Source organism: Strix aluco, chromosome 1, assembly GCF_031877795.1.
Source record: "Strix aluco isolate bStrAlu1 chromosome 1, bStrAlu1.hap1, whole genome shotgun sequence".
In the NCBI taxonomy this organism is placed as follows: domain Eukaryota; kingdom Metazoa; phylum Chordata; class Aves; order Strigiformes; family Strigidae; genus Strix; species Strix aluco.
This window is the reverse complement of record NC_133931.1, coordinates 122,268,542-122,293,042: the sequence shown is the minus strand read 5'-3', so window position 1 is coordinate 122,293,042 and position 24,501 is coordinate 122,268,542. Positions and strand designations below refer to the sequence as shown.

At 38.9% G+C, this 24,501-nt stretch overlaps 1 protein-coding gene across 7 annotated transcripts in view; it reads left to right on the top strand.

The window, feature by feature from the left end:
• The window catches only part of MYO3A (myosin IIIA), a 125,668-nt gene that overhangs the window by 50,846 nt on the left and 50,321 nt on the right, over window positions 1-24,501 (top strand). For 5 of the 7 annotated variants that reach the window (XR_012624277.1, XR_012624278.1, XR_012624279.1 and 2 more), the window contains exons 6-16: window positions 740-816; window positions 2,120-2,265; window positions 3,963-4,028; window positions 4,443-4,598; window positions 14,974-15,073; window positions 17,728-17,844; window positions 18,980-19,084; window positions 19,169-19,252; window positions 20,006-20,208; window positions 22,230-22,328; window positions 22,429-22,543. Coding sequence is in view for 4 of the 7 variants with exons in the window: in XM_074833703.1 (XP_074689804.1) it covers window positions 740-816; window positions 2,120-2,265; window positions 3,963-4,028; window positions 4,443-4,598; window positions 14,974-15,073; window positions 17,728-17,844; window positions 18,980-19,084; window positions 19,169-19,252; window positions 20,006-20,208; window positions 22,230-22,328; window positions 22,429-22,543 (1,268 nt within the window). In the remaining 3 variants the exon portion in view is untranslated. Of the gene's footprint in view, window positions 1-739; window positions 817-2,119; window positions 2,266-3,962; window positions 4,029-4,437; window positions 4,599-14,973; window positions 15,074-17,727; window positions 17,845-18,979; window positions 19,085-19,168; window positions 19,253-20,005; window positions 20,209-22,229; window positions 22,329-22,428; window positions 22,544-24,501 lie in introns of those variants that run through there. The other 2 variants (XM_074833734.1, XM_074833744.1) reach the window with 2 other exon arrangements.

Below are 24,501 nucleotides of genomic sequence, written 5' to 3'. Positions count from 1 at the left end.
AGTGTGCTGCAGCCCACTCAAATTCCTAATATTTCAGTGTCTTTTAATTTAAAACTGTAAGGAATCTTTAGACTTCAGAGTTCATTTTCCAGCTCTTGGCCTGAAATAGTTAATTCCTTAAACCACAGCTCATGTTACAAAGCTGATTTGCAGGCATTTGTTGTTGCTTTGAGAATGTGCTTTGAGCATGGAGAGACTTCTGGTTTTGTAAGAATTTTTGAGATTCTATTGTTTTGTTGTTTCTTAATTTATGGCAGAGCAGCTAAGAGATGAGGATAAGTATCTTCTATAGTGTTCAACCTGAAATATATAAATGAAGAAATAGAGGTCTAGTGTCAGTACTGAGCATTAAAACAAAGAAAGAATCTGTGGAAAGTACAGTACTTTTTTTTTTTTTCTTCCCCCTGAAGTGCTTTACCGCTCTCCTAAAACAGGATATAGAAAAACTGTAATTAGCTAGTCAAAATATACAGAGTCAGATTACTAATGAAACACTCATTTGGGACTAAATCCCAGTCCTGCTGAAGTCACTGGAAACAAAGGATGCAGAGAACCTCAACTGAAGTGCTGAGTACCTTTGAGGACTGGGCCTCTCTTTCTAGAGAACTGATAAGATGAATTTGAGATTCACCTGCAGAGGAAGTCGTAGCATGACAACACAAGGATGTCACCGTTCAGAAGGGCTGTCTTGGATGGAAATAGCAGTGGCTATGATTACAGCTTCCCTTCATTCTTCCAGGTGTGTCTGCTCAGCTGACCAGCACTCGTCTTCGTCGGAACACCTCCGTGGGCACCCCATTCTGGATGGCTCCAGAGGTTAGATTCATGTTTCAAAACATTTTGTCACTGGTATTCGAGCTGCCACATTCTGCGTTTCTGCCCTTTCTTTGTCTTTTTTCCTGACCAGTGGTCCTTTCACCAAATGGAATAGCAATGTCCTTTAAAAAAGTGTTTTAAGGCTTTTTTCTTACATGTTTGCAAGGATTAAGTTAAAATGGGGTTTATTTTTGCAATTACAAGGTTAAATCCAGAGAGCAAGATGTTAAATTGCTTACTGAAATGTTAAAGAGGAGAGAGTACTACCATTGATCCTTTCCAGCCTTCCAAGCTCTGAAACTATAGGTATCTCATCTCCCCATGGATGGAAGGAGCCCAGGGCAGTACTGTGATACATTATAGCTTTTATTTTTTGATTTCTACACCTGGAGGGTTTTTAATACTATATATCCATAGCTGACAGAAAGAAATGGAAGAGGTTATTATGAATGAATAAGATGTACGATGTATCTTTGGAGATTTTTCCGGCCTGAAATTGAAGCATATAAAAATACATTTTAAGCTGAGGCAGGAAAAATATTTCATTATAAATAAGCCTATGTACTTGTACTATTTGTGCACACACAAACACATGCATATACATCTGTTTATAGCACATGAAACTACTCTGTTTATATACGTGTATTTTTATAAACATACTCTATTTATACACATCGGTCTAGCCATGTAGCTAACGCCATACACATTGGTTTAGACCTGTAGCTAATGGGGTGAAAAATTCTAGATTCATCTGGCATTGTGAATGAGCTGAAGTGTATATGAAATTAAATACATTTGCTGTAATCCCGTGGCAAACACATTGTCAAGAAATTAGCTTGTTCTTACTGGCTGGTTTGGCTGAATAAGGACCCAGCAGAAGATCGTGAATTCAACTTCTGCTTTCCTGCTTGTTTCACTTCATAGAGAGAGCAATATAGCTCCATTAGTTATTTTTCAGGAATAATCCATAGAAAAGAGATTTAAGGTTGCTGATTTTCCTTCTACTTCCCTCAGCCATGGGATGCAGTTGACCACCTTCAGCTGCAAAAGCCAAGGATTTGCACCCTTTTGTCAGATCAGGGAACATCTGGTCAGAGAACCTGGTGTTCATGGACACCTGCTTTCCTTAGTTTAAACATTGATTTTTTTCAGCAACAGGATGCTTTACCTTGCTAAATATGTGCAAGTGTGTTTATTTCACCAAGTATCTCCATCCTGTATGAGATTCCCCCCTACTGTGGGTGTACTCTTAAATTTGGACATTTGACCATCCAGTGACCATCCCAGTCTTTTACTCCAACAGGTGATTGCCTGTGAGCAGCAGCTAGATAGCTCCTATGATGCCAGATGTGATGCGTGGTCACTGGGTATTACTGCAATAGAGTTGGGAGATGGAGATCCACCCCTTGCTGATTTGCACCCTATGAGGGCACTCTTCAAAATACCAAGGTAATATCTTGATGTGTTTATTTCTTGTCAAGTTAGACTGAACTTTTTCTTTAACTGTTACTTTCTTCAAACTTAGACTGTATAAGTTTGTGGAGTTTCTTCATATTATTTATACTAGGAGGAGGTTAGAAATACTTTGTCCAGCTGTATTTTCTGCAGGCTCTGCTTCAACCATGGGCACAATTGAGAAGCTCAGAACTGACTGGGGCTACATGTGAGAAAAAGCCATAAGGCCTTCTCCTGAGTGGACTGCTGCCCAATATTGCAGAGCAGAGGGGCTTAGCTGAGTCCGATATATTCTGTTACAAAGAATGACTTATGAAGAAGTGAATAACTTATTTAGAAATGCAGAGTCTGAGTATGCCTGAGTATGGTGAACAGGCCCCATACCTGTCCTCAAGAGTTATCTCATGTCCTTTCAAGCAAAATATTGTTCAAACACTCACATATATTTAGGCTGCCACTTTCCATTAGCTTGTGCTGCTCCTGGCAGTTCCAGTGTTGCTGTCCCTGGGCAGTGCAAATAGCAACTTCTTGTGTTTTCTTTGAAGCTGGAGATAAAAGTACCCAAAATGCCACTTGCAGCGTTTCAGAGAACATCCATCTCAAAGTCCATAGGGGATGATCATGCAGCAGTTTGTGGATTTCACTCTAACAGCTGGAGGAGTACCACAACAGTTGAGACCATATAGTATACATGAGTGCTTCAAGTCCTTTTCAGCCAAGTCACCCAAATTAGTTTAAATTACCTTCAGGTTTAAGAAATTTTTGCTGACTTGGCACTGAAGCAGAGCATGAATGCTCTTCTTACCTTTAGCTGCTATGGGAAAAGCAGTTACAAACTGCTGTGGTCAGTCATTTCAGCTAGGCCTTCAAGAAAACATCTGGCTTATACCCTTACAAATACTGGGCACCTTTCTGCCCTGGAGCAAATATAAGATCAATACCTTTTCATTCCGTTAAGTAAAACCTGAAAGTGATAGAGCAAACATTAAGCAGCACTTAAAGAAAAGCAGTTATGACATTTGATTGAAAATAGACAAGTCACCTTGTCTATAGGTCATTCCTTTTGTCTTTATGACTATACTCAGTGAAAATGGCACCTCTGAATGGAAGAAGACTGTGAAAACAATTTGAACCAAATTAACACCTAGAATAAACAGCTCTAGCAACAGAAAAGAAAGTAGTATTTATTTACAATAGATCTGTATTTAGTCCTTGACTTGACTTCTGATTAGCTTCTGATGAATGAGAAATAGTTAAGAGCTGGTTCCTTCTGACATTTTGTTCAGCAAGTTGATTAATTCAGTCCTTCTGGGAAAACTTAAAATAGAATTTATTTTTAAAAATCATCTTAAGAAAGTATATTGTTTCAGGCTTGAAAAGAGAAACTTGCTGTTATAAGTGAATAGTGATTAATGGGTTGTTAGTTTCGTTTCTGTTTATTGATTTGATTGAAAAAAATATAATGATTCTTAGCTATGCTTGATAGATCATCTCCATGCTGTTCCTCCTTGTTAGTTATGTAAAGTAGGAGAACCAGTGAGGCATTGTATCATCTACCCATGCTCCTTTTACCAGTGGAAATCAATATCTTTTTTCAGTGGCCTTCTAAAACTCATTACTCAGCCTGCCTTCACACACTGTTTTTGTCAAGAGAGTAGCTTATTAACTTATCATGACACTGACCTTTGCAGGAATCCTCCTCCAACGCTACAGCAGCCTGAACTGTGGTCACCTGAATTCAATGACTTCATTAACAAGTGAGTAACAACTGAGATCACTGTAGCTGAATATGGAACATGTGTAAATGTCATGTGTAAAATATCTTTGTATTCTCTGTGGGAATCTGTTGCTACTAATACTCTTCCTTAAAAACCTAGATTGTAAATCCATTTTGACTTCCAAGTGAGGCTCCAGATTTAAAACATGAAATAACAACATTTTAAAACACTTGACATTTGTGTTTTTCTTAATTAAAATAATATTTATTTTTAAAATGCAGTAATTTAACTTCTTGGATTCATCAATTCTGTGAAATCTTAACAATTTTCAGTACAGAGCTGTTGTGGTTAAGATGGATATATTTGTTATGGAGTCATGAATGAACTACAGACAAGCATTTCAAAACTTAACAGTGATCCCTCAACGATCATGTGCTTTTTCTGCCAGTACAGGTGCTTGACTAAAGATTATGAGAAGCGTCCGACAGTATCTAGTCTTTTGCAGCATGATTTTATTAAGCAAATTGAAGGAAAAGAAAACGTGCTACAAAGGCAACTCATGGAATTTATTGATGTTCATCAACAAATGGGAGTCACTGAAAAGGCAAGGTAAAAGTATCTAAAAAGTAGACCAGTTGGGACAATTTTGATACTTTCACTGTTTCAGAATGGCTAGCATTCAGAGAAAGATTCACCTCTCATAACTTTAGCTGGCCAAAAAATAGAGAGCTTAATCTTTGGGGTCCTCTATAGAGCCAATGGAAAGAGAGGGGCATCATGTTTCACACATGGGGTGAAGTAATCTTTAGAAGTGCCTCCCCTTTCTCCTGTGACTCAAGATGCAGATTAGTATCCCAGCTTTCAGAAAGCTAAGGTTAGGTGAAATTAATACTAGGCATTTTCTTACGTTTGCATGGTCAGCTAATGTTTAGTTTAAGCAAGTATGCTAAAAATTACTAGTCAGGTTATGGCAAGAATTTGATGCTACTGACTGAAAGAAGTGATAGTGGTACCATACTTTGTTTTGCAAACTTCAAATCTTATGTCTTATTGAATAGATACTTTCTTTCTTCCACTAGTGTTTAGTAATATAATTTCTGAATAAAAAAATCACTTAGCACCTGATGGCTTCTATTTAAAATAACTGAAAATGGCTTGGCTCAATTTTACAATTTAGAAAAAAACACCCAGTACACTGAAGTAATATATCAGATGTGATATAGTAGATTATTATTGATATACTACTGGTATGACTGCACCTGTGCTTCAAGGTAAAGGATGAGAATTTTTTTTTAAATGAAAGATCAAATTGAAAAGACATTTTGTCATTATCATCTGTATGGAAAAAGCTTACTAAAATCTGCCACATTTCCTTTCACACATATTTATAGTAACTATATATACAGCAGTCTTCAGTTCTAATTTTGGAGAATTTTCTATTTACCTTATCCTTTGAAGATAATAATAAAAAGTATATTTCTAAATAATTTACTATTTTCAAGTTTTCTTGGACTTTAAGTGGATGTGGGATGAGTAGTAGTTTCTCTTTTCTGGCATTTCAGTAAAAAACTATGCAGTTGGCTTAAATTTAAGCCTCAGACTGGATTTGTATGTTCTGTGTGGTGCAGACTTGACATTTGCTTAATCCAGAAAGATTCTGGAATTGAAATAAGCTTATTGGGTGTCAGTGCTGAGCACTAAAACAGCGACATACTCCAGACTTTAAAAAGTATATATTTATAAACCACAGGGAAATGGTATCTGGTAAAATAAGTCTAAAACACTAAATTATATGAATTGAAATCCTGATGACACTTGTGACACTGGTCCTTTCAAAGCCTAAATAGTGTTTGAAAATCGACCTTCTAAGTCAATTAAGTATTGTGAGCTTTTTTACCCATTTTGTAAGACTCATATGTTTGTTTTCTACGAAGTTCTATTTTTTTTCAAAATCCTTTGATTTTTTTCATGTAAATGCTGCATAAAGCAAATTACATTAACTTTCTTTTCCTATACAATACAAACATAAAGAAAGTGGCTCAATTTGCATGTGCATAGAGCAGTCAAATGGCACAGGAACAGGATGATCTGTTGGTATTTTCTCCATCCTGTTTAGACTGTATTTTGTTAACTGATCACTCTTCACATGAACCAGAGTTTAAGGGAATGTATTACTATGTGATGAAGTCACCTATGCTTTTACAGTTGATCAAGAGTAATTTCTACAGAAATTTTCCCAAAGGAAGACAGAATTTTCTCTCTGAAAATAATAATAATTTATTATCTGAAACTGCGCAAAAAAATTTACTTATTTAAGAAGGGTGTAATTTAAATGGCATGGTTAAACTAATAGCTTGGTCCCTATTTCAGTTTAGCGGTTTAAAATGCTAAAAGTAGACTGATACTAGCTTAAATTTCATTTGCATTGATTTAACCAAATCTTTTCATATCTGAGATTGATGAAGGTAGCATGAAATACTGGAAGTAAAAATCACGTTTTACAGTCACTGTACCTATAATCACTTCAGCTTTAACACATTTATTAACTACTTTTGCTGGAAGATTCTCTTTCTTAGCAGTGCATGCTTGAAACGATTAGCCTTGTCCTAGAAACAGTAAGAATACCTATCTTAATATCTATTGCTATCTCTGTCCAAGCAAGAAAAGCAGACATTATTTTCCAGTAGCTGAAACTGTAGTAAAGTATGTACATGATTTCATGTCAGAAAAAATTAGAATTCCAGGCCTGTAAAGGACATTAATACAGGATAGCATTTGTTGTTTCTGCTGTTGAATGATAAAAAGATTATACAAAGATCTTTGAATTCGATAGTCATACTTTTTAAAAAGTCTTTAAATACTAATCATATGTATCTTCTGACCTTCAATCTGCACAGAGCAAATGGTGTCAAAAGCAGTGTCTGTACAGAAGTACCATGTAAATCTGATTCAAAGTCAAGACATAGGCTGTGTAGTGACAAGTCACCTGGAAGAGTCTCATCTTAAAATCTCCTGGCTTTCTCTTCTCGATTATCCTGTTCTGGGACTGTTTTCACACTGACATATTAGGTCGATACTGTGGAATTGCTAAACTTTCACCAGTTGCTGGCAACTTTCCTTGTAAAGCTCCTTCCTGATCTCCAGCTCATGCTCTCTCAGTCCATAATTTGAAGGCATAGCTCTCTTGCTTCTTGCAACTGGGAGGCAGGTAGTTTGAGGGATTAAAGAACTCTTCGTTCCACTGACAGAAGAAATCCTCCTACTTGGTGTCGTGCTGTATAAATGGGCATGGCATATAAATTCAGTAAATTTGGTAACATTAGCTTAAAGCTGAAACTAAGAAATCCAGTTATTTTCTCAGTATGTGTTTCCTTTCCTCTTCAAATTCAACTTTATTGGTAAAATTTTTGTATTTCAAAAGAATAAAGAAAAATGCCTGGAAGTTAATAGCTGAGGTCCAGCTATTGGGTCTTCCTGTGTGCACTATTCCTCTTTTCACTCAAAATCAAGTCACCCTGTTTGCCCAGCATGCTGAGGTTTAATTTGGTTCTGACTGCCTTCTTGCAGTGGTAGTCTGTTGATGAGCTTGTGATCATATCTTGTTGTTTGTTGAATGTGCAGTTGATATAGTTCAAAAAGAAGAGATCATGTTAGGTTATGTCATATTCTCAGAGGTTTTTGCAGAAGGCCAGATCCTCAGATCCAGTCTTTGTGCACTAGGTCTGCTTAGGAAGGGTGTGTGATGTCCAGGCAGAGAGTGGAGTCACCTTACAGTCACTCCCATTAACGCCATTGTCCTGAGGTATTTTCTAACATTGTGAAGTCACTGAGTCATTAGGGCATTACAGTGGACCCTCTGAACCTTCCTATTGTTGTTATTCTAGTGAAGAGGAACATAGTTTTAGGTTCCGCATTGTACTGCATCCTTTCTAAACACCTAGCAAGAGGAACAGAGCCCACCAGCCTCCTGAGTAACCAGAGAAATCTCAACTTATGCTGATAAAACTTTAAATGGCCATATGCCATAGACCTGCTCCAGACTTAATGAAGGTGATGAAAATTGTACTGTTTTTTCAGTAGCCTCTGAACAGTCTTACAGCACTAACATACCTTGTGCTACTAGAGGCTCAAAAAAGCATCAGTACTAGCAATGAGCTTCATTACAAATTCCACTTTTTTACTTTGAGCAAATGCAATACATTTTTCTCTGAAGTCATCACTTCTGTATGCTAAAAATACGTGTTTGCAATTTAACCTTTCCTAGCTTAGATCTCAAGCTGAAATTACAATGGGAAGAGCTTGATATATTAGCATTTTCCCATAGCATCTTGACTGAAACGTCTCTAAAATCTGCTGTTTGGAATGATGAAGTAAGCTATAGGAGATAAATTCACGTTAGGGAGGAGGTAAAGCAGGCAAAGTTGAATACTAAGTGCAATTAATTCTTGGTTTTTTGTTTAGCATTTGGGTTCACTGAACTGTGAATTCCTGGTGAGGAGAGTCACCTTCAGGACAAGGGCCTTGGGCTTCTGCAAGAGTTGCCTTTGTCATGGCTGTGGCAAGAAAAGCCTATTTCATTGTGCAACTTCATAAGGTGGTATTTGCCTCTTTCAGAGGGGTTCACAACTCATAATCATCCTGATACTTCTTTTCCCTCAGTCTTTTCAAATTGATGAACTTTCAACTAATAGAAAAAATTCTGTTACATCCTAGTAGTATGATCTTGAGGTTTTATACAAATAAATTTCACCCTGTATCTGTTACTCCAGTCCTTGGGACCACTTAGCTCTTTAAATACTGTATTCCGATTCTTTCCTGTGTTGATAGTGACACAAAAAGCACAATAACAGACTTTATTGCACAGTCTTTAATGAAAATAAGACAAATTCCCTAATGAAGAAACAATAACCTTATTTGAGCCTGATCATTCACCTTTGGACACTGCTTAAGTTTCCCCTCATATTTAGCAAATCCTTTGATCACATACTTACATTCCTGTATGTCACATTATAGCTGTTAAAATTTACCATTAGTAATGAAAATAATTATTAGAAATAAGTGCTGCAGCATATACCCCAAAACTGTTCTAAAAATATACTTCTTGCTAGGCCAAATGAGGGAAAAAAACTGCATAGCAAAGAGTTTCACTTTGCAACAGAAATAGCTGTCTTTGAAACGGCCTTCAGAACTGTCGCATGTACACCTGACAGGCTTGTAAGACTTTTATCTTGAGTTGTTTGGCTGTCTTAATCTTGACTGCTTTTACAATAATCTCTGCAGAAATATGCAATGATTAGTACAATGTGTAGTTCCTGGGAATTATGACTCATTCCAGAATGAGCTGCATATGCAAGGGATATTCACTGCACCTAGATTTCAGCAACTGACTGGTCCCCAAGTTAAGAGCCTCATCTTTATATGCTGTCTAAATAAATATGGAAAAGAGACTCATTCTACTGCAAAGAGATTCAGAGAAAGGGCTTTTGGGTGAGCTGAATTGTCTCCTAAGATTTTGTCCTTTTATGCTGGCCATGTAGTGATAGAACTGAAATCCGGTGACAGAGTGCTAAACAGTTGCTCTATTTAACTGTTTGGAAAGTTCAGGGAGGTAAGTTCCTAGAAGTTCACATACAACATGCACAAAGTTGTCAATTTATTCAATCCTGTTAAAAGCAGGGAGTGCCATACAGTTGCCTTCCATGACTTTCCCTGATTGTGCAGATTTGTGTCACTTATTTTCTGGGTGTTCTTTCTTTCTGTCTCTCTGACTCATCCTGACAATGGAAAGCAGCTGGTAGCATTCCTTCAAGCTCAACTCTGCAGGAAAAGCTGTAGCGGAGGGTAGGAGATACCACACTAGCTTAACAAAGGCAGTATGAGGAGCAGATAGCTCACCCAGAGTCCAGTGCCGACTTGGTCAAGGTCTCCAGATGTAATCTGTATTGGAGGAGAGGCTTAAACCTGAGGCTTTGGAGTTCTGGACTAAGCCTTGAGCACTTCAAGCCACTTCCTCTCCTGTAACTCAGTGTGGGCTTTGTTGTACCAACAAGGAATGTATATTCCTGCATTGAGGACACTTCTGTGTAGGTTGGCTGTGCTGCAAAGTGCTCTCAGGCTGTAGAAGCAATAGTTTCTCGCAGCACAGGCCTTGGAATAAGCAGATCTCCAGTCCCATATGCTTCTAGCTAATACACATGTCTACAGCAGAATAAGAATATACTTCCATACAATACAATGGGCAGCAGCAATGCCTGAATGAAGAATAGTTTACCTCCTGAAGCAAAACAGGAGGAAGAAGTTCCTCCTGCATTCAGGACTCCCTGGGCTCTGCAACTGCTACTTTACTGTTGTGTCAGTCCACTTGCTCAGCAACTCATTTCTCCTGAAGGTGGGATACCTCATCAGGCATCGCTTATTTTTGGAGCTTCTTCATCTTATCAGTATGGTTCTGACCATAGAGCATGGGCCTGACGCGTAATGGCAATAAAGAACTAATCCCAGAGTTCTTTTAGAGTTCTCTTATTTGCTCAGTTAACAAATATTTCTCCCTGAAATTTGTCAGGGATACAGCCATTTCTTGAGGCTGTTATGAAGGACCAATAATCTGCTTTTTTGCAGGGCATGATAAACCAGCACAGACTTTGGCAAACAGATTGTGCAGAGGAGGACATGACCGAACTGGCTGGACATGGGCCCCCTCTGAATCAAAAGCCCTGCAGCACTGTGCTCTCAGCAACATTGCATAAGCTTGAGCACAGCTCCCTGAGACTGCAGCCAGTGCTGTGCAATCATTTAAACATAGAGGGAGCACAGGTTTGTCTGCAAAGCATTGTGCAGACACAGCTGGAGTCTTATCAATACACTTTTCTAAATCCAGGTACAGATTGTGCATAGATGTAAGACTATAGTTTTGTTTAAGCATAGTTCACCAGATACATCTGTTGAAGACAAAATTTTGATTTGAATTAATATTGCTCTGTGCAGCTTCCAGAGAAATAGAATCATCAGCAATGACAGATCCTGTACAGGTTTATCTGTGTTGCTTCTTTTGCTTTGTCACTTTTAATGCTATTTGTAACTACTGGGAAGTGTACGGCTGTTCCCACCTTCACCTTACAGAAAACTTAATTATTTTTAGTTTCTTTACACCCAGGCTAAGGCCAGTCCTTTTGCTGTCAGTTTTAAGTCTGTAGATGATTCTCCAACCAGTTCAGGCAGAGAGTTCAACAGGGCATCATGAGTCACACTTCCCTTTTCATGGTATTTTTGGAACTATCAGAAATCTCTTAAATACATTCTGACAATTTGAGGAAGAAAAAGCTGCAGTTGGCTTATTTTGATTTAACAGAATCTTGAAAGATAAGCAGGGGGGTGTGAAGGAGGATGCACAGAAACAATGCTGCCTTGACTCATTTTCTTTTCCATACTGGGTTGATGTTTCTGGCCTTCAGCTGCTTGAATTGCTTGTCGAGCATGGCTGTAAGATCTAATGCCTCCAACAAATAATTTCTGAACAGAACAGAGAAACATTGGCTATTTCAGTTCACAATGTCTATCAGCATGACGATAATGAAATTTCAGCATTGATGTCAACAGTACTGATGTGGGGTTTTTTAAGTGGTTGAAATTCTAGCAAGTGAAGCAGTATAGCTGCCCTTGAGGGGTCTGTGCCCTTTGACAGCAAAACAGAAAAATATTGTGTTCTGCAAATCTGCTGCTCTGCTGTACTCTGAAGAATGGAGAATATAATCTAGTTTAACAAGCACTAGTGTTCTCATAATGTCAGCTGAAGAGGATTACAAGAGAATCAATTTTATGTAATTAAACTTCCCTTGCATAAATAGAGATCATTTCCTTAAAAGAAAAGAAAAAATAGTAGAAAAAGAAAAGTCTTCATGACTGGAGCATTCCCTTCCCTTCCTGCAAGGCAGTTGTTAACTTCCTACATTAAATGAAAATGGTAATTGAAACAAATCTTGGGAAATACTCTCTCAGTGATATGCAGTAACTTTTTTTTTTTTTTAAAGTGTATTCAATGTGTAACAATTCCACCAGAAATGGAAGCATAACTTGACAGATGTCTTGTTTGGGGTCTTCCTTTGGCAATGGAAAAAATAGAACAGCAGAGCTTGACGTATCCTGCAGTTCCCGCATCTTTCTCTCACGTACAGATTGATAGCTCTTTCTCAAAGTCATACTGATACTAGATGCATCCTCTGGTCACAAAATGACCTTTGTGCAGGAACAAAGGAGAAGGTATTTCAACTGTTCAAATTTAAATTTTCAACTGAAACTGTTAAAAAGAGGTATAAAAAGGGTGGGTTATAGAGGGGACAGATTTCTATTGAGGGGGTAGGATTCTGCCTGCAACTCTGGCTTTGAATGCAGTGATATCCTTTAGCTGGTAAATGCAAATCAAGCAGCAGCAGACCATTCAAGGCCAAAGAGTTGATTTAAATCTTAATATTGCCACATCCTTTATAATACAACCTGGAGGTACATACACCAAAAATTGTTTCACAGTGTTATTGCAAGGACAGTACTACAAGGACAGCTCTTGCAGTACAAATGGGTTCCAAAGGAAAGGGAAGAAGAGGTTGGACCTAGGAGAGTTGGGATTGCTTTACACCAGACCCATCCCTTTTGATGCTGCCTGCTTGTGTTCCTGTGTGTTTTCTGCTTCAACGTATTTAAATACATATCAAATGACAGCCCGGTTATGGGTTTATGGCAGCAAAAGCTGCCTTTCTTCCCCCACACAGACACATGCTCCTCCTGCATCTTTTTTTACCTGTTTGCACTGCTGATGTTGGAATAGACCCACGATGTTGCCTGTTCTGTGCTGCAAGGCAGTAATAAGGCTCTGGTACTGTGCTCTGTAGTATTCTCATTGCTTTTCACCTCTGTGTAATTTAGCCTCACCATCATCCTTACTGTATCTACAACAGCCTTTTTTGGCCTGTAGTGAATACTGAAAGAAAGAAAGAAAACATTTGGAAGCAGGTTGCTTTCTCATGCAGCTCCAGGGTCCTAACAACAGTTAGAGAGTATCTGCAAAATAGCTGTTGGCTACTGGCAAGACTTGGTGCCTCTCTTCCATCAGGGCAATGTAGATCCTGTTGATCCATACTGTTCATTGTGTTTCCTGTTCACTTAGCCTCCACACTGGGTGCTGGGCTGTGCTATTGGCACAGAGACTGTGAAACTGTGCTAGCTCTTGCAATGAAGTCTTACATGTTTGTGTCCTGATATTAACGTTGCAGAATTAGCCAGCTGTGGGTGTGAAACTCCTGCCTTTGCACTCTGGACAGTGGAAAAACTCCAGTGGTGGCTGGCACCTGCCTAAGGGAGGAAGAAACTGCTCCATTACTGGCACCTGGGTGAGGACAGGGCTATTCTGCCACCCTCAGGGAATCATAGAGACAAGAGAAATTGGAAGAAACGCTAGATGAAGTGCATTCATGCCTGCACTTCCATCATTCAGATCTTGATTGCACTCACAGTTTGGGAGGGCATCATTTGCCCATTTCTTCCAGCCCCTTTTCAGTCCTGGCAATCAGTAACTGATGCCAAGTGGGTGCCTGCTTGACTTTCTGCACCTGCATGCCACATCAGTGCACAGCCTGCGTGGCCTGAAGTAGCACCCATAAAGTAGGTGATGTTCGTGGAATGAGTATAGCCCATTAAACTCTGCAGTAAATCTTACTGTGGGGGTTCAGAAGTCTCTTAGCTTGCCCCATCAGTGTGATGTTCATTCATTCTAACTTTCCATCTTGATGCAAGTGCCCTCTTTCTCCTGTCTTCTGTGCACTGTATATTAAAGTTCTTGCCTGAGTAGAAAACACCTGCCTGCTTTTACTCATGCCATATATCCAACTGTCAAAATTAAGTAAAGGATTTCCCTGGTCTTGTCTGGAATCAAGGTAAAGAGTGTGTTTCACACAACACAGTTTCCCTGCCGTCGTAGTTTACCAAGGTACATGTTCCATGTATTTGAGATGTGCCTTCCTACCTATAGTATCAAGGGGAGTGAGGTCCTATCAGGAGATTGGATTTACTTGATAGTCTTTCTGTGCTTGTGCCATATTGCACATCTGAGCTTGATTTAGTTTGTGAACCCTGCTGTTACTCATGCAGTTTCCCTTTCCCTGATTTTCCTTCATCTCATAAAGCAAGTATAACTAATGTGAATTGTAAACCTTTCATTTTCTGCTGATTTTGCTTTGTTTAGCAATGCCTTTACTCTTGAATAGAGAATGATCCAAGTGTTGGGGAATTTTTTCTTGCTGATTTCTATAAGACTGCATAAAGTTTTCTTTGGTTTGATTAAAAGAGAAAAGAAATTTCACTATAAGACAAACTTAATTGAAGTTTAAGCCTGATAAGAAAAAGATTTGAAATTTATTTTGTATGATTTTTTTTTCCTGTCCAAGAAAATTCTTGTTGGTCAGGATGTATTTCACATACCCCAGTGGTTCTGTAGCACTTTGCTCTACAGTGTGGTCATCTCAGCCAGGCTTTAGAGCATTGTCATTATTAAGCTAGAAGTGTTTCCATACTGAATGCTTTGTCTGCATCATCCTTGCCATACTATTTCATCATACACCCCTTGTTTTTTATCGAAAATTATTTTTCATAATTTTTATGTGGGTTGCTTTTTCTTTTTACAGGTAGGTGCTAGAGTTTGACTGTTACATGCTTTATAAATATGTTCTTTTTTTCTCTGTACCGCATACATCCCATCTTGCAGCTGATGTAGGGGTGTCATCAGTTGTGGGATCAAACTATAGATTTTGAATTGTCAAGTACAGGTGTGCTGCACTAAGAAGTTATATCCTGCCCTGTTATTCAAACATTTGTGTGTTTGAATTCAGAACAATGGAAAGCTGGAATGTTTTGGTTGAATTGCCTTCAAGATGGTTACAGATGGAAGATCTGTTCTGAGTTTTCTTATATCAGGAAATTGCATGTCTGTCTTTTCTAGATTTGAACGTATTCATACAAAGAAAGGGAACTACAGTAAATCACTAGTTTCAAACCAGGAAGAGGTAGATGATTTAGCAACCTTGGAGGTACTGGATGAGGTAAGAATCTCCTTTTTCATGTTTTCCTGAAGGGAGGTAACTGTATATTAAAACACAATGGTGTGCTGTTGATTTTCAAGTTCAACTATGTTGTCACACTTCAATTGTTTAAGTGTACAATGGCATTTTACCAGTTATGCCAAATACTTTAGATGTGATTTACTGTGTTAGGAATGGTTCCAACTAAAAGCTAAAAGACCCTCTGCAGTTACAGCCTTAGACTGAGCAGTATTGTAGCATCATTTGCTTAACAGGATTTATATCACTGAATTTTATTACAGCTAAATATCTAGTTTGCAATGATGTGGTAACCTGAAATTGGCCCAGGTCCAAGAACAGGCACCTTCTCCCCTGTTTCTTGGACATCTAGAGTAGTCTTAAACTAGCTTGCCATACTCTCCAAGGCTGGATTCTCACTGTCTTACTTTGGTGTGGAGATGCATTGGGATCGATTTGTGTCAGCTGAGGCTCTGACCTCAATGCCTTCTGATGACGGATGCAAATCTCACCGGTTGTCAAAGTTTGAAAATGAGTCCACTAGGAACAGGGGAACATATTTAAGGGAGGGGGGAAGTCTGTTGTGTTTATGCTTCAAGCTTCAAGACCAGAAAGAATAATTGGACCACAGCACATTATCTGCAGGTCTTAGAGGACATCAGTGGTTGTAAACAAACTGACATTCTTCCTCTACTGGGCTGTGCATAGACTATAATTCACATTCTCTTATCTGTAAAACTTCTCTCATATATTGTATCTTTGTCAGTCCAGAATACAAAATGTGGCTCTTGAGCTGGTAAACTCCGTAATGCTAACAGCCCACAGAATGTATTCCATCATCCAAGAGCTTGGTTATAGTAGCTTAATGTTTAGTTAATAATAATTGAGCTAATCCAAACTTTATCTACTGCACAAAGCTCAGATTTAAGCATTTTTTTAATATTGCTAATAACCATATGCTAGCAAGACTTTTTTATCTTTTGCCATGAAGCATATAAACAATCCAAGCTAAGAGAAGACACACAAAAAATCGGACGAACCAGAAGTATATCCCATCTCCTCAGAGGTGGAGCGTTCTCAGAAAAGTCTTCAAGAAGCCTCCACCTAAAGGCATCAATTGACTACATGATGTTTTACTAAATCCAATCCAGTTTAAAACCTCTTTCATATGAACATATGAATGGCAGCTTCTCAGAACTCCTTTCTTCCATTCAAACTTTTCTTCCAGTTTAGATAGCCCCATCAGAAGAGCAAAACAGGACACTTTCTATCAATGCAAGAAATAATTTCAAAAATGGCAGAAATGCCCCTAAAAAATTCTGTTAATGTGAATCTGGTTACGGCCAAAAGCAAGTTAGCATTTAAAACCGAAAAGGGAACTGTTTATCAAGGCAATGGAAAACCAAAATTTTCTCCTTATGTTCTTCTGTGAAGGAAATGTAACCTCTTCATCTGTTGCAAATTCAGGTTTTAAGTGCATTAACCAGAACACAGTGCACAACGCTGCAAACAGATGGATACAGAGGAAAGCATTTCCTTCTGTAGTCCTCTGATGCTGGTCATTCTGTTCCAGTGGGAATAAGGCCTAAATATTTTCACATGTACCTCAGTATAGTCTCAAGGCTGGTTTAGATTTCTTCAGCCACCTCTATGACCTGTTTTGATTGGAAACCTAACCAGGCACTTTACATACCCAGGCCTGTGTACAGAAGAAGCTGAGGGAAATTATGTCAAGAAATTGGGTATGGCCCTAGTGGGCCTTTCTTTTTTCTTGGTTCAGGGAAAACTATCTCTGCAGCAGCAAAGAACAGTCGCAGCAGAGACTGGTTGTTTATATAGAAAGATGCCTGATTGTTTACATTAATAGGATCAAACCAGTTGAACATCTGTGTCTTATCATAACTGAGAGTAATGTTAGAGTAGCTGTAATGGCAGTTATGAATTCAAGCATATGGCTCTTGTTTGATGAGTTACATGAAGCTGTGGTGTTAGAAATGAAGACAGAAGTCTCATGGAAACCTTTGATTAATTGAATTAAAGGAGCACTTACTAACTCATTTTTCTACAGCCACTTGGGGATCCGTAAGTATATATTGTTGTCCTGGTTTAGCCAGGATAGGGTTAAGTTTCCCCAGCAGTGGGGGGAAGCTCTAGCCGGGTTATTCAATACCATGCTGACGTCACCTCCATGTGTCAAAGCGCGGGAGCACGGGAGAATCAGTGAACGTGTGTTTTGTGCGATTGGTCTCCTCACTGCTGTATCAGTATATTTTCTTGCTCTGTTCATTGTTATTACTGTTATTGTTGTTGTTGTTTGTTTTGTTGCTGTTGCACTGTTGTATTAAACCTCCCCTTATCTCAGCCCGGGGCTTTTTATTTCACTCCCTTTGTGAGGGAGGGGCAGCGGCCGCGTGGTCTCGAACCCCGGCAGGGACTAAACCACCACAACTGTTCAGAGTGAGTTTAGGCACAAAAAATTAGGAATGCCAGTGTATTTGAAAGTGTTACTCACTTTTGGTCGTGATCAGTTGTATCCCTGACTATTAATACCTTCCCTCTCTATCCTCACTCACTGTAACTATATAAATATTTTATACATTTTCCTAATATTCTTTTTTTCCCCATGTGATTCAATGTTCCTATTCTTTCTCCATCAGAATACAGTAACAGAGCAGTTGCAGAAGGGTTACGCCAAGGATCAGATCTACACATATGTTGGGGACATTCTCATCGCTGTCAATCCATTTCGGAACATAGATATTTATTCTTCACAGGTGTGAAAAACTAGGTTTGTTTTTTTTTAAACTAGCACTGATTGCCATTAAAATATGAATATTTGTGTTAAGTATAAAGTAAGACCCTTCTTGAGATTTACTTCAGTTCACACTGAAAAACAAAATTAACGATACAGTTGTCCCTTCAAGTGCATGTTGACACACGTCCTTATCATGTGCTGAATTTCAGCACAGAAATGAGAAACTCAAAAATATTTAATTTCTGATATCTTTATGTCTGTAGTGTAGATCATGTCTGTATCATGTCTAAAGTGCAAACAGCTATATCTGAGCAAGTCATCCATTTTAATGAACAGACAGAAATGGGATTTTTGGGGTTATTGTTCTTCTAGTGACTTTCAACATTCATTCTAGGATGAGATAAATTGTGCTAAACTTCATGAGATTTGTTGACTGGAATCCCACAGAGTATAAAGGCACTAGCTGCCCATAGCAGCTAGTTCAGAAGTAGTACCTGTGCAGATAAGTGCAGATACATGTGAATCTTACCCCTGTTTGTGGGAGGGAGCATTCCTTCTCCTCCACTTCCCATGAAGAACTTCTGTGAATGGCTGGAGGTAGGAGCTGGGGACTTTTCCTCCCAAGTCAGCTGGGGAAACCATAGCTATTTAATTGATCAGATGGTACACAAAGCAACCCTGTAAAATTTTAACTTTTGTGAATTTGCTTCTCCATTACACAAAAGGGGACAGATATGAAAATCTGTTAATACAATAATTTGGCATTATTAATTATCAGAGACTACAGGTACAGAAAAGATCTTAAGTTTTTACATCAATACCATGGAGAAATACTAAGAGGATGTGAAGTACAAATAAAATCAAAATATAAGTTGGTCCTTGATGTTTGGCAACATTAAATTTTCTTCTAATAATCTGAGTTTCATAGCATAGTCAGGGCTGACATCACACAAAATTGTGCTTCATCTTTTTTAGCAGTTCTTATAGTACTAAGTACATAGATTCGTGGGAGAGTGCAGTAACAGCTCACTCAGGAAACATCACTGCTGGTAACCTCAGCATGCTGTAGACTAACCTGAAAATGAAACTAAACTCTTGATTAAAAAAAAGTTGTTAAGGGACGCTGATAACGTTTTCATTTTTCTTACACTTAGTATTCCAGACTGTATATTGGAGCCAAACGGACTGCCAACCCTCCTCATATTTTTGCTGTTGCTGACATAGGTTATCAGTCCATGGTGACATACAACTCCGATCAGGTAAAGATGAGGTGTCGTAATTTTATCCCTTGCTAGGCTGAGAGATATGTAATGAGCTCAGAGTCATGCTCTTGTTCTCTGCAGTGTATCGTTATTTCTGGAGAAAGTGGAGCTGGCAAGACACAAAGTGCCCATCTTCTGGTTCAGCAGCTCACTGTCCTGGGCAAGGTATGTTTCAAAGGGGATATCTCTGTAAGGCTTGCTATCTTAGGCCTAATTGACTGAACCTATGGACAGGGCATTGGTAGGGGGGTAATACTGTAATAAATTTTCCAAAGAACTCCCGTAAGGTCAGATTGGAACATGATGCTGATCTATCTACCCCTTCCTCCCTCCTGAACTAGGGTCACTTGAAAATATTTTGGGGATTCTGCAAGGAAGTACCCACTGCAGTGAGTGCCTTTTGGTCTGTCCCTTGTTTGATTGAGTGTCTTCAAATCACCCAAACTGTACTAAATAAAATCCTCGTCCTTCCACAACCAGATTGCTGTCAGTGGGACATGGTCATTCTGGGAAGTGACCACCATAACTGTCTAAATGAAATGCCATTTTGCATGTCCCAGGTGAGATGCAAGCAAACTATTGGTATGGTGCAATGCAGCAGTAAGCAGATGCTAACAAGGATACTAAAAACAGGCCAGCCATCTCAGAGCGCTGGGCCACAGAAATTGATTAGTTCTGGTGGTGGTGTTGTCATTACGTGTGTCATCTCTTCCAGCCAGCCATTAGTTCTGCAGACTGCTATATTCTGACAGGTTTCATGATATATACATGCCTTTCTTTCCATATGATTCACATGGGAATGGCTGCCCTGATGATGTCACACTTCACAATACCAGCTAGAATAGGAAAGAAACACTTAAGAATGGATGTATTTGAATGATTACTGATAATTTTAAGCAATATCTTTTTCATATCCAGGCTAATAACAGAACTCTACAGGAGAAGATCCTCCAGGTGAATAACCTGGTAGAAGCATTTGGGAATGCAGGCACTATCATCAATGATAACTCAAGCAGATTTGGAAAATATTTGGAAATGAAATTCACTTGTGGTGGCACTGTAGTAGGAGCTCAGATTTCAGAGTATCTCCTTGAAAAATCCAGAGTTGTCCACCAGGCGGTGTAAGTACAAAAATTATATTTGACCTAATTTGAGGGTTACAGAGTAGACCTACAATGCAGGAAATTATACTGGATCAAAACACAAAGACAAATAAGGTACTGGAATCTTTTCTTATAAATGGTATATGAATAGCTTATAGATCTGTAAGTTAGCTGAAAACTACTCCTGATTTTTTTTCATTGCCTCCTGGGTTATTTAAACAAATCTCATAATAATGCATATGTGATATATGAAGTGTATCAGAATGTGTAAAGAATTAAAAACTTCCTAGTAGTTCAGTTATAAATTTCTTTGTGGAAATTTGAAGTATTGTGTTAAGTATATCACTTGGATTTAATTCCTCTATGTTTCCTCTTGTATTGTAGCTTTGTTTGTTTGTTTGCAAAGTGTTAGTTTTACATCGTGGAGCATCTATTAGGATTTGGTTCTAAAGGATTATGGACCAAGTGCAGAATAGATCAATCACTGTCATGTTTGTATCTCATAATATAAAATGATGGAAAAATTAAATGGCATTTAAATTATTGACATGTATTTTCTATAAGCACAGAAACTGCTTTTTCAGACCGAAATCAGCTTTTTCCTTAAAATACCACTTTTACATAACTTTTCATGGGTTTGTTCTGTGTCTGTCAGTTTATATTTATATTTAGCCACATGCTGAGACAGGAAGTCAGCAAAGCATTTAATGCCTCAAATACTATTTAGATAGATGTTGATATGTCTGAATCCACAAGAAAATATTTAGCAGGAGAGCCACTGTAGAAGGTTAAGTTTTGAGGCATGAACTTCCAAGAGCTCCTGAAGCTCTTTTATGTCAAGCGTGTTCTCCTCTTCACTGAGGTCACTGGGTGGCTGGTTCATACAGCTGTGCCAGAGCAGAAAACTGGCATTTGGGTTCCTGCATTGCAGGGGCAGTCTGTTCTGCTCTTCTGGGAGAACACAACTCCCAAACTCACATGGAGAGCTAGGAATGGCTTCTTGCAGAAAACCAGTGATTGATTACCCAGAAAATGGGAGACCCAAGTTCCAGACCCACTTCAAGCCAAGAGATTTTGAACCTACAGGTTCCCCTGCCTTTCCAAGAGAATACACAAACCATCAGGACACAGTGAGGTTTCAGAGAACGTGCAAAGCATGGCTATGCAACGTAATGGTTAAGACACTGAGGGGGAAGATAAGAGGTCTGCTCCTACTCCTTAAATTGATCTTGTTTTCTACTACTGACTGTCCACAGTAAAATATGCAAACTAAGTTGGCACTGGACTCTGATCTAGGTACCCCCCATGCAGAGAGGAGTGCACTGGGCTCTGATCCTCTTTCACAGAAGCATGTAATAGTGCTCCTGAGACACACACCTCAGCTCATGCAGAAACCGGCGGTTTGAACATCGTTCCTTTTTGCCATTTCATAGTGACTGACTTGGCCATCTCAGGGTTCAGTGGCAGTTGCAAATTTCCGCCTAAGCATTCATCTTTCTCATGAGGTGCACAGGAGCCTCGGATGTGCAATAAACCTTCTGTCGTGGGTTTGGGCACCTAACTTTTAGGCAAAACATGCCAAGTCATAAGGCCCTTTGCTGAATGTCTGCTTATGTGCTTTCTTGGTTCAGGGCTAAAGGACACAAACATACTGGATTCAGTGAATCAGGAGTGTATAGCTCTCCCATGGTCAGAACATTTTCTAAAGTAACTGGAGGTTAAGCAGCCTATTTCATGTGAGTGGGTGAGCAATGTGCAAGATCTCACCCAGCATCTACCAATTGCATCAAAAGCAGAGCAGCATTTTGCTGCTTGTAGCACCAAGCAGCTGCCCTGGCAGCTTCAGAACAAACACACAATGGCACAGAAAGGGTGTTCACTTTATAGGAACTTGTGTAATAAAGCTTCTTTCAGAGTCCTCTATGAGTTTGCATGAGCCTTGCCTGTTATTAAAATAACATTTAATAATAGCATGTATGTCATCAGTAAATGTAACACAGTTGCCTTACTAAACCAGTTTGTTCTTTCTGTTGTTTCAGAGGAGAGAAAAATTTCCATATTTTTTATTATATTTATGCTGGTCTGGCAGAAAAGAAAAAACTGGCACATTATAAACTGCCAGAATATAGACCTCCCAGGTAACACAGTTTATTTTTACATAAACTGATTACTAAGAAATGTGGTGTTGAATTCTCAACCTCATTTACATTCTAACTCTGTATCCATCAATTCTTTCAGATATCTGCAAAACGATCATTTCAGAATAGTGCAAGATTTCATGAACAATAGCTTTTATAAGTCTCAGTTTGAATTAATTGAACAGTGCTTCAAAGTCATTGGTTTTACACTGGAGGTGAGTGCTGATAACCCTTTTTTTTGGTGAACTTTAGTGGCCACCTTAATCAGGAAAAACTTACATAAAGCATTCAAATAATCTCCCTTGCTTTTTTCTTCCTTTAGCAGTAGTGTGTTTATGTTTTAGGATATTGCATGGTCAACTTACTGTTATATTACCACATTTAAATTTTTAAGGTTTCAAGGCACTGATAAACTAATAAAATTGTATGAGTCAACAAGACTTTGAAATCAGTGAATGCAGCACAACTGAGTAATTGGGAAGAAAAGGCTTCTGCAAGTTAAATGAATAGAAAATTATGTTGTAACTATTTATTAGCCTATAATTTTAGGCCTGTGAATATGAGCCTCATCTCTGTTTTAAGATGAAGTCCATGGTGAGAGTTCTAAAAATTCATTGAGTTGATCTGAGTTTTGATGAACTCAATACATTTTCACAACTCCAGGGGTAAAGTTGAATGAAGTTTTTACATCCGTTTGGAGTGAATCTCATCACTAAACATTAACTGAACCCATTCTTTCTTTATGATCTCATATCATTGCTTTGCTGGCCATTATACCCCTCTCCTTAGGCTGTTGTTGGTATAATTAAAATACAAACAGGCCTCTGGATTTATAAAGCAGGATGCAAGGGAAGGAAACCCCATCCTGCACCCTAGTTCTCTCTTCTTAGGAGAAGTGATGTATTACAGCTGTAGTTTACCTCTGACTTTATCACAAGCAACAGTAGGTGTATGATCCATATAGTATCTGTGAAATACAACACTAGCCTGCAAAATGGATGTATGTTTTAATTTCTTCAACAAAACTGTGTGTTTGTGGATGTTTGAACTCAGCGGGCAGCCAGACGCCATGTGGCCGGCCGTTCACCTTCCCCTCCCCCCTCTGGTGAAATAGGGAAGGGACAAAAAGAAGAGAATTCATAGGTTGAATAAAAAGAATTTACTAAATATAACAAGAGAACAACAGTAACAATAGTGAGTCCAAAAAGAAAACGGGTAAAATGCAGCAGTGGATTACCGAGCACGGCTACCGCCCCCCCCCAGCAACAACACGACCTGACGAGCAGACGGGGTGCCTGCAAGCCCCAAGTGAAAAGCTGAGAGAGCCAGAGAGAGAGAGAGCCCGCCCACCTAAATCCCTGGGCATGACATCCCAATGAAAATTAACTCCAACCTTGTTGAAACCAGGACAGTCTGCTGTAAGGAGCTTTTCCCAGAAAATTACTTACTTCAGTTGAGTATTTCTGGCTTCCCTCAATGTAAATATTTGAATAGCTAACAGAACAGATTTGTTCACCTGTTCTGTTCTTCTATACTCATTTTGCATTAAGTTGTAGTAGCAGTGTCGTTCACAGTCTCTTTCTCCTCTACTTGCTTATTCGCAACTGCACTTAGTAATATAGCACCTGTACTGTCACATCCTTTCACACTTGTACTTTCACCTTTCCAGAAGCAGCGTGGAAGGATGTGCACAGTTCAGCACTGATAGCACTTTTGTCACAGCACCAGAGACCTTGATAAGTCCTAATTTATACCATGAAAAACAGCAGGTCTGTTTTTGTTCCTGGTTCTTTTGTTCACTTGGATGGATGGAAACAATAATCCTGATCATCCAAAAGAGACCTTCCTTACATATTGAAGGTCCCGTTAGAACTAGGTCACTGGCCACATTGTGCAGTTTTAGCATGGATCTTCACTTGATTAACTCAGCAAGCCACTGTGAGCTGAATCTGTAAAGAATTATCTACCTGTAGAACCCTGCCAGTTTCAGAAGCAGGTTGAGTACCACAGGGCAATCTAACTATGGTTACATGTGAGCTGCGTCCACGTTAGCCTCTCTGACATTCTTCATGGGGTGAATTAGCCTATCTGAGGCTGTGTTTGCAAGAATGAAGGAACAGAGAAGTCATCTTCCCCCACTGAGGTTCTGATACAGCATACATGTGCAGAGACA